The following is a 15,144-nucleotide window of genomic DNA, read 5'->3' on the forward strand; positions in this document are numbered from 1 at the left end:
ATACATGTGTTTAAAATATAATAATTAATTATTGTTGGCAATAAATTGGCAGATAGTATATTGGTACCCTATACTTTTCCTCCCAAAAAAGCTCCTGCCTTAAGTGAAAATGGTGGAATCCACTTCAACTTATCCAATTTTAATAAAATTAGTGATTTGTCTAATTTTCAAAAACTACTGTCTAGACTAGATCAAGTTATTTTTGTTCTAAAATTCCAAAACCAAAATGACTTTATTTAGTTAGAAAAATGCTAATCATATGTTAAGTTTTATTTTATTTTTTATTTTTAGAATTTTATAAAAAAATAAAATAAAATAAAAGATAAAATAAAAAATTGAATTATATTGCTTTTATTATTTTTCTTTTTTATTTACAAAATTCTAAAATAAAAACACTAAAAACGAAAACATAAACCAAAACCCATGCTAAGAATGTATTTTTTTTTTGGTGACTAAATAGAAAAAAAAGAAAAAAAAAAGAGACAAAACCAAATTAATTGGCTAGGGTCATATCTAAATCTATTAGATGTTGAAGCTCACTCCATGGTTGGCTCCAATTCGAGTGAATGTCCTCGACAGAAGCAACTGCTTTAGCCATACAATCTGCAACACTATTTGCAGTCCTCTGAATTAAAAGAATAGAGACTCTTCAATTCCAATTCATAACCTCATGTATATGCTTTGCCAAATCCCATTCCGGAATATCCTTACCAAGCATTCTTTGGTTTACCAAGAAAAGAGCTTCTAAACAGTCTGTTTCACAAATAACCTCACGAAATCCACTCTCCCAAGCAAGAAGTAAGCCTCTCCAAATTGCATACAATTCAGCAAAAAGAACACTGCACACTTTGACTTTCCCAGTGCAACCTTTCAACCAACATCCATCAGGATTACGAATGATACAACCAAAACCAGCATAGCCAGAAGGAGGAAACCAACTAGCATCACAATTCAATTTAACAGAATAAACTGGAGGTGGAACCCAATGCAAACAAAGTGAAGGAGGAGACAGAGATTGATGCATAGCAAAAATAGTGTGAAACTCCCTTACTGAACTACGAATCAAACTCACCACTTTACTAGCACTCCATGAATCATCTATATTAAATAAGTCATGATTCCTGCTTCTCCAAATCCACCATATGGTCGAAAAGAAAAGAAAAATATTTTCACTCCTTGCACCTCTATAGAGCCAATCATGTAAATTCGAGTTATCTGAATACAGGCCTAAAAGGTTCCAGACCTCCTTGGCACTAGGGCACTCCCGAAGACAATGAAGAATTGATTCAGAACCATTCTGACATCGATGACAGGTGCTAGATAAAGCTAAACCACGACCCAAACGAAACTCTGCCGTAGGAATAGCATTATGAAGACTGAGCCAAATCAAGAACTTGTACTTCTCAGGAATATGCAGTTGCCATACCCACAACCAATTATCATGCTCATTTCAGTCAAACTTTCTTTTGGCTAGCCAACTGTACCCACTCCTAGCTGAGTAAAGTCTAGAAGATGCCACACCCCACGACCAACCCGAACTCTCTCCAGCATTCAAATCCGGATTATAAGCATTCAAACGCTGTTTGACATCTTCTGGAATGATAGAGAAAATATCATGGAGATTCCATTGACCATCTTTCCAAACGTCTCTAATAGTTAAATCAGAGTCAGATATATGTACAAAAGGGACATCTTGAGCAATTGGACCCTCAATACTCCAATTGTCAAACCAAAAAGATTGATCAAGTGACCCAACGCACCAAGAGAAGGCATCTTTAAGAGCACCAAAAGCCTTTGAGATACTCTTCCAAACATGAGAAGCATTGCAAGGGACAGGGCCATCTAAAACTCCCTCATTCCTCATATACTTCGCCCTCAATAGAGCAACCCAAGGCTTGTCCTGACAATGAAAAAGTTGCCACACCAATTTACCAAGTAAAGATATATTAACACACGCAGGATCTCTAACACCCAGGCCACCAAATTTTTTTGAAGTGATCACGGTCCTCCAATTAACAAGAGAAAGACCTTTACCATCAACTTGACCCTTCCAAAGGAACTGTCTCATCATAGAAGATAATTTATCACAAACCCAATTTGGAAAAAAAGATACCTGCATATGATAGACAGGAATGGATGCTGCAACAGAATTGATCAGGCAAAGTCTCCCTGCTTTATTTAGAAGCCTTCCTTTCCAATTAGCTAATCTTCCCCTCACCTTTTCAATCACCGAATGAAAAGAAGCCCTACTGGTACGGGAATGATTAAGGTTAACTCCAAGATATCTTCCTAAGTCCAAAGCAAAATGTATTGAAGAAACACTAGTAAAAATATCTCTTCTACGAGCAGTCACATTTTTAGAACAAAAAGCTTTAGACTTTTCAAGATTCACTTTTATGCCAAATGCCTTGCAAAAAATGTTAAGAGAATGCATGACCATTTGGACCTGACTCTTTGTAGCCTGACAGAAGAGTAAGAGATCATCTGCAAACATCAAATGAGAAAATTTTGGGCCACCCCTAGTGACAGAAACTGGTTTCCACACACCCTCGACCACCTTATGAGATATATAGCAAGCAAGTCTTTCCATACAAAGCACAAATAAGTAAGGAGACATTGGATCGCCCTGTCTAAGCCCCCTTATAGGAGCAAAACTATCCAATCTATTCCCATTCCACATAATAGAAAGAGATGATGCACGGACACAAGTCATAATCAAATTAACAGTGATGATAGGAAAACCAAAAGCAATGAGAGTACTCTCCAAAAACCTCCAATCCACCCTATCATAAGCTTTTTCAAGATCAATTTTAAAAGCAAGAGTACCTTTCTTGGATTTTGTGTGCTTCATAAAATTCAGAATTTCTTGGGCCACAATAATATTATCAGGAGCACCACGACCCGGAATAAAACCTCCTTGTAAAGGACTAACAATATCTGGAAGAAAAGGCCGAAGTCAGTTAGTCAATACTTTTATGATAATTTTATAAACAACATTACACAAGCTAATAGGCCTGAAATCCTTCAGAAAGGTAGGGTTATCAATTTTAGGAATAAGCACAATCAGAGTTTCCATGATGCTAGGATTTAAGAACTCTCCCAAAAAAGCGCTCCAGACAATATTCCAAATCTCAGTGCCTACTATCTCCCAATATTCTTTAAAAAAATAAGCTTGAAAGCCATCTGGACCAGGAGCCTTAAAAGGGCTCATACTAAATACTGCTGACTTGACTTCCGCAAAAGAGACAGGGTCAATTAACCTAGCACAAGCCTCAGTACTTAGTGTGGGCATCGGAACATCCCCTAAACAATCAACCTCAACCTCTTCCGTTGTACCAAAGAGATTCTTGTAAAAAGAGAGAGCTTCTTCCTGGAGAATATCTGGATCAGTAGACCAAGACCCATCTCTAACATATAATCCATGTACTCTATTATGGTTTCTACGTACCAAAGTCTGAAGATGAAAGAATTTAGTGTTTCTATCCCCATACTTGACCCACTGCTCTCTAGATTTCTGGTACCAAAAAAGTTCCTCTTGCAACAAAAGCCTATTGTAATCTTCTCTCAGTTCAGCTTCTTTAATTCTCAGAGATAACACATCGGTAACCTCCAAACGCCGTTGAATCTGATCAATCTGATATTCCAGCTTATTTTTTCGCACAAAAATATTTCCAAAAATCTTTGAGTTGAAGTCCAAAGAAGCTTGTTGAACCATCTTAAGCCTTTCGGTAACGCCTCCAAACTCTTGATTCCAAGCCTTACTAATAACATGTTTATAAGAAGGATGTGTTGCCCACGCAGCTTGAAACCTAAAAGGACGTGAACCTTTCACTCTGGGGCTACCATGACAACGAACTAAAATAGGACAATGATCAGAATGAAGCCTGCTAAGAATTTCAGAATAACCCTCAGGAAACATTGTCATCCACGCCTCATTAACTATAGCTCTATCCAACCTTTTAGCCAAGTCCCTGCCAGCCTGAACTGCTCTATACCAAGTATATCTCCTACCAGTCACTTTAAGATCAAAGAGCTCACAGTCATCTAGAGTAGTAGCTAATAGACTAGCTCTGTGAGAAGAAAAATAAGCACCTGTACTCTCATCTGGTGCCACAATCTCATTAAAATCACCAATGGCCATCCATGGTCTATTATGGCCTGAATTAATAGAACGCAAATGATCCCAAAGCATACATCTTTTTTCGAATTGAGGACTCCCATATACTGCACTACAAAGCCAAACTAAGTTACCCACACTCACTTTTACTGTGATACATTGGTCAATTTGATCAATAACCACACAAGAAGCATTAGCAATAGAAGATAGAAACCAAATGCCACCCCTGTGTCCTACTGCTTCCTCAATACCAACACAATGAAAACCCAACTTATCCCAAAAATTCTTCAAATTATTAAAGATGGTATGAGTCTCAAAGAGAAAGAAGAAAGATGGTTTATATATTCTCACCAAATTTTTGCAATGCACACGGGCCATCTTGTTAGACGCACCCCTCACATTCCAGGCTATGATATTGAAACTATCCATAAAAACAGCAAAAAGAGAGCTCCAATAACAAACCCGAGACTCAACATGATGTCCCTGTCTTCGACGATCCTGCCTTTAATGGACTCTCAAGTTGCAGCCCAATTTTCTCCGTCGAAACTTGCACCATACCCGCCGTCGATGCTCCATCCTTATCTACTGGTGAATTCTGCAAAGAGTTTGGGCGAGGACGCTTTCGCACAGTGCCATTTGTTGTCTCACCTTGCTGCTGATGATGAACATTGTGCCGGGTCCCCGAAGAAGCCACACTAACCGGTTTTCCAATATTGATGCCCCTGCTTAATTTTACTTTGGATCCAGTTGCATGTGTTGTACGTTGGTGATTAGGCCTTGTCCAAGTATTGGTAGCCTTGTTAGGAGTCTTCTTTACTTTTGGTTGGACCTGATGGGTGCTAAGAGAAGGCTTTTGACCCATTTTATACTTTCCTTTCCTAATCACTTGAGTCCAACCTTCCAAATCCTCATGTTGTGCATGGTCTACATGAACAGCATGCAAATCACTCTCCACCAAATCCGGGACAGTAACATTTACAGTCTCATCTCCAAGATTCTTGCCAAAATGAAAACTTTCCTTTTCCACATGTACTGGATTTTTTGAATTTGAGTTTTCTGGCTGCTTTGCTACATCGCTGATCACCTTGGCATTAGTTCCTCCTCCTGCATTGCTGTCAGTCTTGCACACCTTCATATCATGACCAAACTTGAGACAGGAGCCACAAATAAGGTGAAGACTTTCATATTCAACCTCATATTCAACACCTTCAACAAGAATCTTCTTAGTCATTGGCAATCCTAAATCTATCTGAACACAGGCTCGAGCATATCGTCCTCTTTCAGCTAATTTTGTTGCCAAATCAACCTTAACGGGAATGCCAACTGCAGCCGCAACACGGAGCATTGCATCTTCTTGGTAGCACCAAATTGGTAATCCGGAAATTCTAATCCACACTAAAGTTGCTCCAAAACAGTTTTCACTTGATCTAAACTCTTGATCCCAAGGCTTCACAGCCACATAATTTCCCTCGATCATCCACGGACCTCCTAAGAGAACCTTTTCTCGCTCCTCAGCTACATCAAACTTCACAAGAAAGTAGTCAAATCCCACGTCCAATAAATCAAAACCTCCCTTAATCCTCCATACCGTTCGGAGTTTATGAGACAATGTAGTGTAGCTATAATGTTTACCTAGCACCTTAATCACTATAGCATCCTTATAAGGTTCTGCCAAGCAATTCTTAGCTTCTTGGGTAAACGTGACACTCGGTGGCAAGAGATCTCCTTGCTTCCCAGAAACTACCGCAATGTTATCTCCCGATAAAGTTTCAACAAGTGAAAAAGCTTTAGCAATCTTGGAACCCACAACTTTGTCCCTGAAAGAAACCTTCAAAGGCTTAGAAACCCCTCCCGAAATATGATCCTCCTTTTCCCCTGATGCAATCCCTCCCCCGCTCTCCCCCTTATCTCTTCCGCCGATATTACCGGCTGCCTCACCGTGTTTCACCCTCAAAGTCTCTCCCCCTTATCTCTTTGCTAAGAATGTATTTGATTTACGTTATAATTTTCTGATTTCATTTTCATATTTTCTATTTTTAAAATTTTACTAAAAAATAGCATATTTTCCATTTTCACCTTTTATTTTGAAAACTGGATTGGACCGGTTGGTCGGACCGGTTTAATTGCGAACCGGCAACATTAACGATCCGGTCAGACATATAAAACTCTTGTAGAAAATCGGTGAAAAATCATTGAACCGGACAAGAACCGGTCGGTTGGACCGAACCGGAATCCGCCCGGTTTACACAAAAACGAAAGCTCCTTCGTTTCTTTCTCCCTTTCCCCCTTTCTTTCATTCAGAAAGAAATCACACAACCCCAGCCAAAAAACCCTAGCACTGTAAGCCTACACCACCGCCGCAAGGAGTGGCATACTGCCGCGTCCGTCGCACTCAAAGTTCGCCATCCGTCCGTCTATCTAGCTTCCCTCGTGACCCAAGTCTTCAACCCCTGTTCGCTGTCACCGATCGCGGTTGCTTCCTCGAGCTCGGCGTCCGTCGTCTTTGTCTGCTTAGCCGTGCTTCCGTCGCCGTTTGTTTGCTGTTCACGTTCGCGTCTTCGTTCAGCTGTCGTCTTCGTTCGCGTTCTTCGCCGTTCACGTTCGCTCGGCGTTCACTCGCCGTTCACCGTTCGAGTTCGCATTCGTGTTCGTCTGGAAGCCACGTTGCTCTGCTTCAAACACTGCGACCAACCCGCGCGCTCCACCTAGCCGTCGAACTGCTCTCTTTTGTCGCCGCCGTGAGTTCCCTAAACCCGCCACCAGACAATACACTCACACAATACCAATACTCTGCTTCAAACTCTGCAACTTCTGATTTCTATTACAATAAGTAACTATTTGATTTGGTATTGGTTTGGATTATTTCATAGACTGAATTAAAGTTACAATAGTTATGTTCTCTTCTCTATCACATTGATATTAAGCTTTGAATTCTCTTATTTTGTTTTTATTTTACCGCACTCAGCATGTTTGATGAAATGCTTTAACCATTTTTCTGGTTGGTTTTATAATTTCTAGCTTTTAGAAACTTAGTAAGTTGATTGCATGTGAAATTAGAATAATTGGATATTAATAATTAGGAAATTTTAGCTGCACAAATAGCATCTTTGCAGAAAACATATTAGCATGATGATTCCACTTGCATTAGCGTTCTTCTAGTAAATTTTAACTGTTATTGTGAATTTGTTAATTTGCTAATTGTTCTTGTGTTGTTGTTCTGTTGTTCTTCTGATACTTTTAATTTTTTTGTTTTTGTTGTGATTTTCTGTTCTTGATTTAAGCTGTGATTGAAGGTTCTTTGGTTTTGGTATTCTTCACTTTCCTGTAAGCTTAGCTTTTAATTCTTTGAGCATACACGGGTCAAATCATTGTTTTCAGCAATGGTGATTTTTAGATTTTTTTTTTGGGTTGCTTTGTTTTAAATGTTCCTATTGTTGTTGTGTTTTTGCTGTGATTTAAATGTTCTTTTGATTTTTTTTTTCTGAATGCCCAGTCAGTACTTGGTTGATTGGTTTTGCTCATTGAATGTATTTGATGATAAATTTTAAATTGCTTACTCTATTACTGCTTTACTGTCTGTTTCTGTAGTTAAATTTTATTAAAGTTTCTTGAATTTGCACTGCCTGTGTTATTGATTCACTGTTCCTTCATTGCTTTTTTTTGTTGTTAATCATTGTGATGAGCTTTGTTAAAATTGGGTTGAAAGCTACTAATCTTTCTTCATTTTTCACTGTTCTAACTTCTGTTCTTATTAAAAGATTTGCAATTGGTGATCTTTTGATTTATTATATGCTTCATGTTTTCATTGTTCTGTTCTTATGAAGAAAAAATTTGCAATTAGTGATTGTATGATTCATGTTTTGATTGTTTTGTTATATAAACAAAATTCTGTTTTCATTGTTTGGTTGCACTGTCCCTGTTCTTGATCTCCGTGGACTTGCTACCCCTCCTCCGTGTTGGATTCTTTTTGTTTCAGGCTTTGTTGTGTTGTGTTTGTTTCGGGCTCTGTTTTGTGTTTATTGTGCAACATTATCATTTTTTGTTTTACTTTTTGACTTAGCTACATTAAGACAATATTCTCTATCTTTAACTTGTGCATTGTAATTCAATCCAGCTATTCTTAATGGAAGTATAATTATGTTAATTGTCCACAAATTTGCAGCAAGTTATTGCATATTTTGGTGATTAATTACATTTAGTTGGTGATATTTTACGTAGGGTTTTAAATTTGAAAGATACTTAGGATGTTTATTTATAATTTATTTATTATTTTATTATGGAACGGTTTTTCCGGTTGAACCTCGGTTAGACCGATTAGACCAGTGAACCAATGAACCAGTGACTAAAACGGTTTGATGACCGGTCCGGTTTTCAGAACCTTACTCTTGACACAACCAACGGTGGAGCCACGATTAAGGGAAGGGGTATATCCAAACCAAAAACCAAAACCATAATCCTCTTTAAGTTCCAACGTTAATGTCATCCATAAACATGAACATACCACTGTTGCACCCCAAAACCAGCACACCTCATCATTCACAGTTGTTCCTCACACAAATCAGGACATGCCAAAGCATGCAAGAATTGAAGCAAGTGCATGCCTTTCTCATCAAAACAGCACAAAACCATGAACCTGTTGTGGCAACAGAGCTTCTCAGGCACTCTGCAACCTCTGATTTTCGTGATATTGACTATGCCCTCTCGTTGTTCGATGAAATGCCTGAACCAGATTGCTTTGCCTGGAACACGTTGATAAGAGCACTTGCTGAAACCCATGATAGGCCACTGCATGCCTTGCTGTTTTTCTGCAATATGGTGTCTGATGGGATGGTGGAACCCAACAGGTTCACCTTCCCTTCTGTGTTGAAGGCTTGTTCAGTGTTGACCAGGTTGGAGGAAGGGAAGCAGGTTCATGGTTTGGTTGTGAAGTTTGGATTTTCTGGTGATGAGTTTGTGGTTAGCAATCTGCTAAGGATGTATGTGATGTGCGGGAATATGGAGGATTCCCATGTTTTGTTTCGCAGGAGTTTTGATGGTGTTGATTATATGAACAAAGTGATGAGGGATAAGAGGAGGGAGGAGGGTATTGTGGTTCTGTGCAATGTGATGGTTGATGGGTATGTGAGAGTTGGGAACCTTACGGCTGCTAGGGAGTTGTTTGACAGGATGCATAAAAGGAGTGTGGTTTCTTGGAATGCAATGATTTCCGGCTATGCACAAAATGGGTATTTTTTGGAGGCCATAGAATTGTTTCATAGGATGCAGATGGAGGATTTGCTCCCGAACCGGGTGACTTTGGTCAGCGTGTTGCCTGCAATTTCACGGCTCGGGGCCATTGAAATGGGGAAATGGGTGCATTTGTATGCAGAGAGGAACAAGATTAAGATTGATGACGCTCTTGGCTCTGCATTAGTTGATATGTATGCAAAGTGTGGGAGCATTGGGAAGGCTGTTCAGGTCTTTGAGAGTCTGCCTAAGAGTAATGTGATAACATGGAATGCTATACTCGGTGGTCTAGCCATGCATGGTAAAGCCAAGGACGTGTTTGATTTTTTTGCGAGGATGGAAAGAAGTGGCATATCCCCTAGTGATGTAACATACATAGCCATCTTGAGTGCTTGTAGCCATGCAGGGTTAGTAGACAAGGGTAGATCATATTTCAATCATATGGTTAATGTGGGGTTTGTGCCTCGGATAGAGCACTATGGATGCATGGTTGATCTCTTGGGACGTGCTGGATATCTAGAAGAAGCCAAAGAACTTATATTGAACATGCCAATAAAATCAGATGATGTCATATGGAAGGCTTTGCTTGGTGCTTGTAAGGTACATAAGAATGTTGAAATTGGAAGGCGTGCAGCAGAGGTTTTAATGCAACTGGCTCCACACGATAGTGGGGCATATGTGGCTATCTCGAACATATATGCCTCATCTGGTGATTGGGATGCAGTTGCAGAAGTGAGGTTGATGATGAAAGACTTGGACATAAGGAAAGACCCTGGATGCAGTTGGATCGAGATTGATGGTGTTATTCATGAGTTTCTTGTTGAAGATGATTCCCATCCTAGTGCCAAAGAAATACACTCAATGTTGGAGGAAATTTCTAACAAATTAAATTTTGAAGGTTATAGGCCAAATACCACACAAGTCTTGCTTAAGATGGATGAGACACATAAAGAAAGTGTGCTGCATTACCACAGTGAGAAGATTGCAGTTGCCTTTGGCTTAATTAGTACAACACCAAAGACCCCACTTCAGATTGTGAAAAACTTGCGAATTTGTGAAGATTGTCATTCCTCCATGAAATTAATATCAAAGATTTACAATCGCAAGATAACTATCAGGGACAGGAAGCGGTTTCACCATTTTGAGCATGGTTCATGTTCTTGTATGGACTACTGGTAGTTGGTCATTCTATGGTGACTGCAACTATAGGTTTTCGATTGTTCTAACTGTTACTAACCTCCTTTGAGTGTCTTTGAAAAGCAAAGCCTCTGTACTGGTGAGTATAGTTGCTAGAATTTGTACATCAAAAGATCCTTTTTATTGTCCATAAAGTAGATGCCTTTTGCACATAACTTGCTCAGACTGATGTAATCTCAAATATATAAACCTCCCAAGTACTATAGTTACTTTTTGTTTTTCAAAATTTAGTTGGCATTTACCGTATAAAATTCTTAAGTTACATTTTAACAAATGATCATTACGGTCATGTGAATGTGCCTTAAAAGTGACTTTGAGAGAACTTTTGTCATAACTGAGCTGTTTTCAAGTACATTCTTGTGCAGAGATTAATAATTTTGGAGGAGAGGTTTTCCAATCAGCATCGAAGGTAATTTCCTTAGAACCACTTTTGAGAGGGGAACACACCTCAAGGTTCCCATCCAAGCTGCAGCTCTACCATTTTTGTCACACCGGTAGTCTGTAGCTCCAATCACTGCTCATGCATAATGTTCCTTATTCATAAAACACTGAAACAAACACCTTCCCTTGATGAAATGCCAAACCATCTTACTCACTCCATTACTTAAACTATTCCATCCATAAGATAAATCCTAATACCTTGGTATTATGGGTAAGAGCAAGTATAGTCTTTATTCTTATTAGTTTCCAAGATAAATCCTAGTTCAAAATTCAATCTAAAAAACCATGACTCCAATGCATTTGATTTACAGCTGCTTGCACAACCCTTATCATGGCTCACTTCAACCAAGTTCCATTGGTAAGTTTTAATTGCTTTTAGCTATGGTTACTTCTTGGGTTTCTGTGATTATTCTACTTGTTTTAATTTCATTGTTGATGTTTAGGCTGCTGGAGATTCCATTGCCATTTTCTCTTCATTGAATATAAGAGCCGCTATTTTGTGAGTCCCTCTTTATCTTTCGTTCCTTTCTCCCCTCCCCTTTCTTTTGATTTTATGGAGCTCGTGATTAACTTTTGTTGTCATATAACAACATGCTTTTCAAATGTTGGATTAGTTCTGCAATTGTCTTCATAAGGAAATTGATATGCTAAAGCTACTCCTAAAAACTACACTAACTAAAGCTAAATATTTTTCTTTTCCATTTTATTCAACATAAAAGATTACATTCTATAGGAACCTAAAAGACCCTAAAACATTCTACTACTAGGACACACCACCTATTCTAGAACATATGCCTATGGCACCTACTACCTTCTTAGAATATTCCTATAATTATCTTTCCCATCATGTCTTTTGCTATAAATCCTTCAGGTTCCTAGTTATACATCTTTCTGAACAGGACTTTGTTCTATGCATTGTTGATTGTTCCTCAATTGTCTTGACCAGTAGTTTCTCATGTTTGAAATCCCATCTCTCCTTTGACTATGGGCTTCATAACTGTCTTGCAATATCTTGTTTGCAGTTTTCCCTATAATCTGGAAGGTGTTGCCTTGCTCCAAAAATGCTGGTTTTAAAACTGAACATGATATTCTTTTATATATTTATTATTAGAATGTTTTTAATGACCTGTCAGTGTAAACAGTTTTAGACGTACATTCAACTAGGTAATGCTACGTCAGCAAAATAACTACCTTTTACATTGACCTCGTGAATGGTTATCCAAATTATATCATATAATGTATTTAAAACAAAAAGCAAGTAAAAGCTCATTACTCAGGTAATATGGACAAAGGTTAGGAATTGCATCATGTGGTATGTTGTGAACATTCTAACATATACGCAAAATATTAGTCATAAATAAGTTACCCGTATAAAATACATATTTGAAACATAAAATATATATTGGAAATGTATAAAACAACACATGTAAATATATACAAATACACGGTAATTGATTTTTGTTGTGTACAAAGCATTTTTTAATCTCTTTAATACTTCTTCTTTGGAAAGATTTTTGTTCTTTGGCCAGTGTCATCTTTTTTGTTCAATTACAGCAGACCGCATTTAATTTTAGCCAATTATATAATGATCTGGTACATTTTCTTTCAGATTGATCCCATTGATTGGCCACTAAATTGAATTTTTTTTATCTTTCTTTTTAGAATGGCATGGTAAAGACTAAAGACACACACATTTGATATTATAAAAGCGATTTTGTTATTTATCAAAATATTTTCTGATAAATTAGTGCTAGATTTGGGAGAGTGCTTTATTTTTGTTACTTGGGATCAGAGACTTAGGGTAGCTAATATGAGAAGACTACATGAGGAGGAAAAGGGAACAAATTATGGACTGATTCTATTTTTAATCTGTGGTATATTTATTGGATTATGTTTTTGTGATGTCAGGCATATTCTCAGATACTTTTGTGTCTTTGGTACTGCTATCTGCATCAGTTCTTTAAGCAGTGAACCTCTGATTCTTACCCCACGTTTTGGGATTGGTTTTCTTTTAGTTAATGATAAAAAATCTTACTTCTGTTTAAATATAAATTCTATATTTTGAGGGTGAATTTGGTTCATAATTACTGGTCTATAATAATCTTGATTATCTTCCCATTGCATCATTGAAAAGTGGTTCATAATTACTATGCATCGTTGAAAACTGGTAGGGGCATTCATAATCCAAAGGCATCTTTCGGCATGCAAATTTGCCAAAAGGATAACTGAGTATTTTTCTTTTGATTCTCTGGAGCTATGTAAATCTGGTTATGACCAAAATAACCATAAAAAAAACAATATTATGCATAACAAACCTGTAATTCTTTCCAATATTTGGTCAATAAAGAAAGTGAAAATGATTTCTCTTTATTGCATCATTTAATTTTCTTTAGTCAATGAACCTACATCATCCTCATCATCTACTTGTTTTGTTTGGAATGAGTTCATTGTAATTATTTTTAACCACACTGATTCCTCTCTTTGTTGGTACAAACTGCACAGGTCTAACCTTGACAACATGTTTTTACTACATTCTTCACTGTTGGGGTTGAACATGTATTTTGTAGTTGCCTTTCATAAAACTTGTGTACAGAGGGTGGGACTAATTTCCTGTAAATCAGAATTTTTCCATCCAATAGCATCTTTGTGGCCCTTCAAAACTCTAAGCAGCTTTCCTTCTTCCAAGTCACTTAAAAATGTACGGAGTATAACATGAAGATTTTTTTTCCCATGAAAGATAAATTTAAGTGACTAGGAATCTATTTCAATTCTACCTTTGGTGGCTCCTCCTTCACTGAAGGAGAATTATCGTCAAGGTTTAAATTATCATAGCAAGGTGTGGACACTAGTGGTTGAGCTTCACGAAGTTGTTACAGACTTCTCAGTTTCTTCCACACATTATTGTTAACCAAATAAGCTTTCGATGCAGTACCATAAGATGATACTTTAATTTGAAAGAAGTATTTACTCATTTATCCATAGCTTGCACTCTAAAACATTGTTGAGTTTAAAGAAAAATAACAATAAATTGATGAGGACAAACATTAGTGGTTGGGTTGAAAGCCCAAAAATGTGAGTAATGTATGTGTTCATTGTGCAGAAAAATAAAATGTTCAAAAACTAGTCCAAAGCTTTCTTGACAGCACTTGTTCCCTTCTTTGGCCCGTAATTAAGTGTTCAACTCTCTAAACAAGCAATTACTTTTCTCTTATGACCATAACCCATGTGATTAACTTTAAATCAAGGAGAAAAATATGTTTTACAAGTAAGTAAAAAGGTATGTTCAGATTAGGTTTAAGCAAAGTGAAAAAAGGTGGATCACCAAACTTATGCACCAAAAGGAAAAAAGAGGAAAAAGTCAAAGATTGAATCACTCTAACTTGTTGAAGCTATCATCTTTTAACTGCACATTTTTGGGCAAGAAAAAAAAATAGAAGTTTTACTTTGTTATAAATCAAAGGTCATAATTGAAATTTGGAGCTAAGAATGGATCAATAGTTCAAAATTTTGAAGTGTAAGAAAAAGGAAAAAAGAGAAGCAACTAGGTAAAGATTCAAGCCAATACTATAATCCATGAAATGATTGCTGTTGTCTCATCTTTTATCTGCGTCTCTGATATGATTTATGGGAAAGAAGAACAAAGTCAAAGGTGTTCAACCAAGCTCAAGTTTTAGAAGCTATAAGAGTAAACGGCTAAAAATTGAAATAGAGTTAGCACACTATTTGGGTCTTCATAGTTTTCTAGCTATACCTTCTTCTCCTTCATGATTTTACATTGAATTTTCTATTCTTCAGTTTTATCCTTCTTTGTGTTTTTAATCAATGGAAAAATTAAATATGTAAGATATTAGTCAAAGCCATTGAGAGAAAATGCAAGAAAGTAATCATGGAAAAAAGTCAGAAAATTATTTCGATCTCTTTTGTATGTATTGTTTTGTATTTATGATACTAAGAGGATTCTCTTATTAAGTTGGGTGAGTACTTAGATGTTGAAAGTTTAAGAATGAATCTAGCTAAATCAAGCTTAGTTATAAGTTTGATTTGTTCTTGATAGGATTAAGTTGAATAATTGGAAATTGATGTTTGTAAATCTTTGAAAAGATAGTAAAAATTCTACTATAGTTGTGGTGGAAACTGGATGTAAATCACATTCTACATGATGG

The 15,144-nt window shown here is 37.2% G+C and overlaps 1 protein-coding gene across 3 annotated transcripts; it reads left to right on the forward strand.

Moving 5' to 3' along the window:
- The first annotated feature begins 6,400 nt into the window (after positions 1–6,400).
- On the forward strand, positions 6,401–14,781 carry LOC112784235 (pentatricopeptide repeat-containing protein At5g48910-like). Of its 3 annotated transcripts, XM_072230035.1 has the most exons (4): positions 8,413–10,619; positions 11,293–11,339; positions 11,425–11,480; positions 13,484–14,781. In XM_072230035.1, exon 1 carries the CDS (start codon positions 8,594–8,596, stop codon positions 10,520–10,522), a length of 1,929 nt encoding a protein of 642 aa, XP_072086136.1. In that variant the 5' UTR covers positions 8,413–8,593; the 3' UTR covers positions 10,523–10,619; positions 11,293–11,339; positions 11,425–11,480; positions 13,484–14,781. The 3 variants fall into 3 exon arrangements, 2 of the variants coding, with proteins under 2 accessions (XP_072086136.1, XP_025683170.1); XR_003193793.2 differs by lacking the exons at positions 8,413–10,619; positions 13,484–14,781 and adding an exon at positions 6,401–6,855 and having other exon boundaries at positions 11,425–12,281; XM_025827385.2 differs by lacking the exon at positions 13,484–14,781 and having other exon boundaries at positions 11,425–12,281.
- Positions 14,782–15,144: the final 363 nt, after the last annotated feature.

Source organism: Arachis hypogaea, chromosome 20, assembly GCF_003086295.3.
Source record: "Arachis hypogaea cultivar Tifrunner chromosome 20, arahy.Tifrunner.gnm2.J5K5, whole genome shotgun sequence".
Classification (NCBI taxonomy): Eukaryota; Viridiplantae; Streptophyta; class Magnoliopsida; order Fabales; family Fabaceae; genus Arachis; species Arachis hypogaea.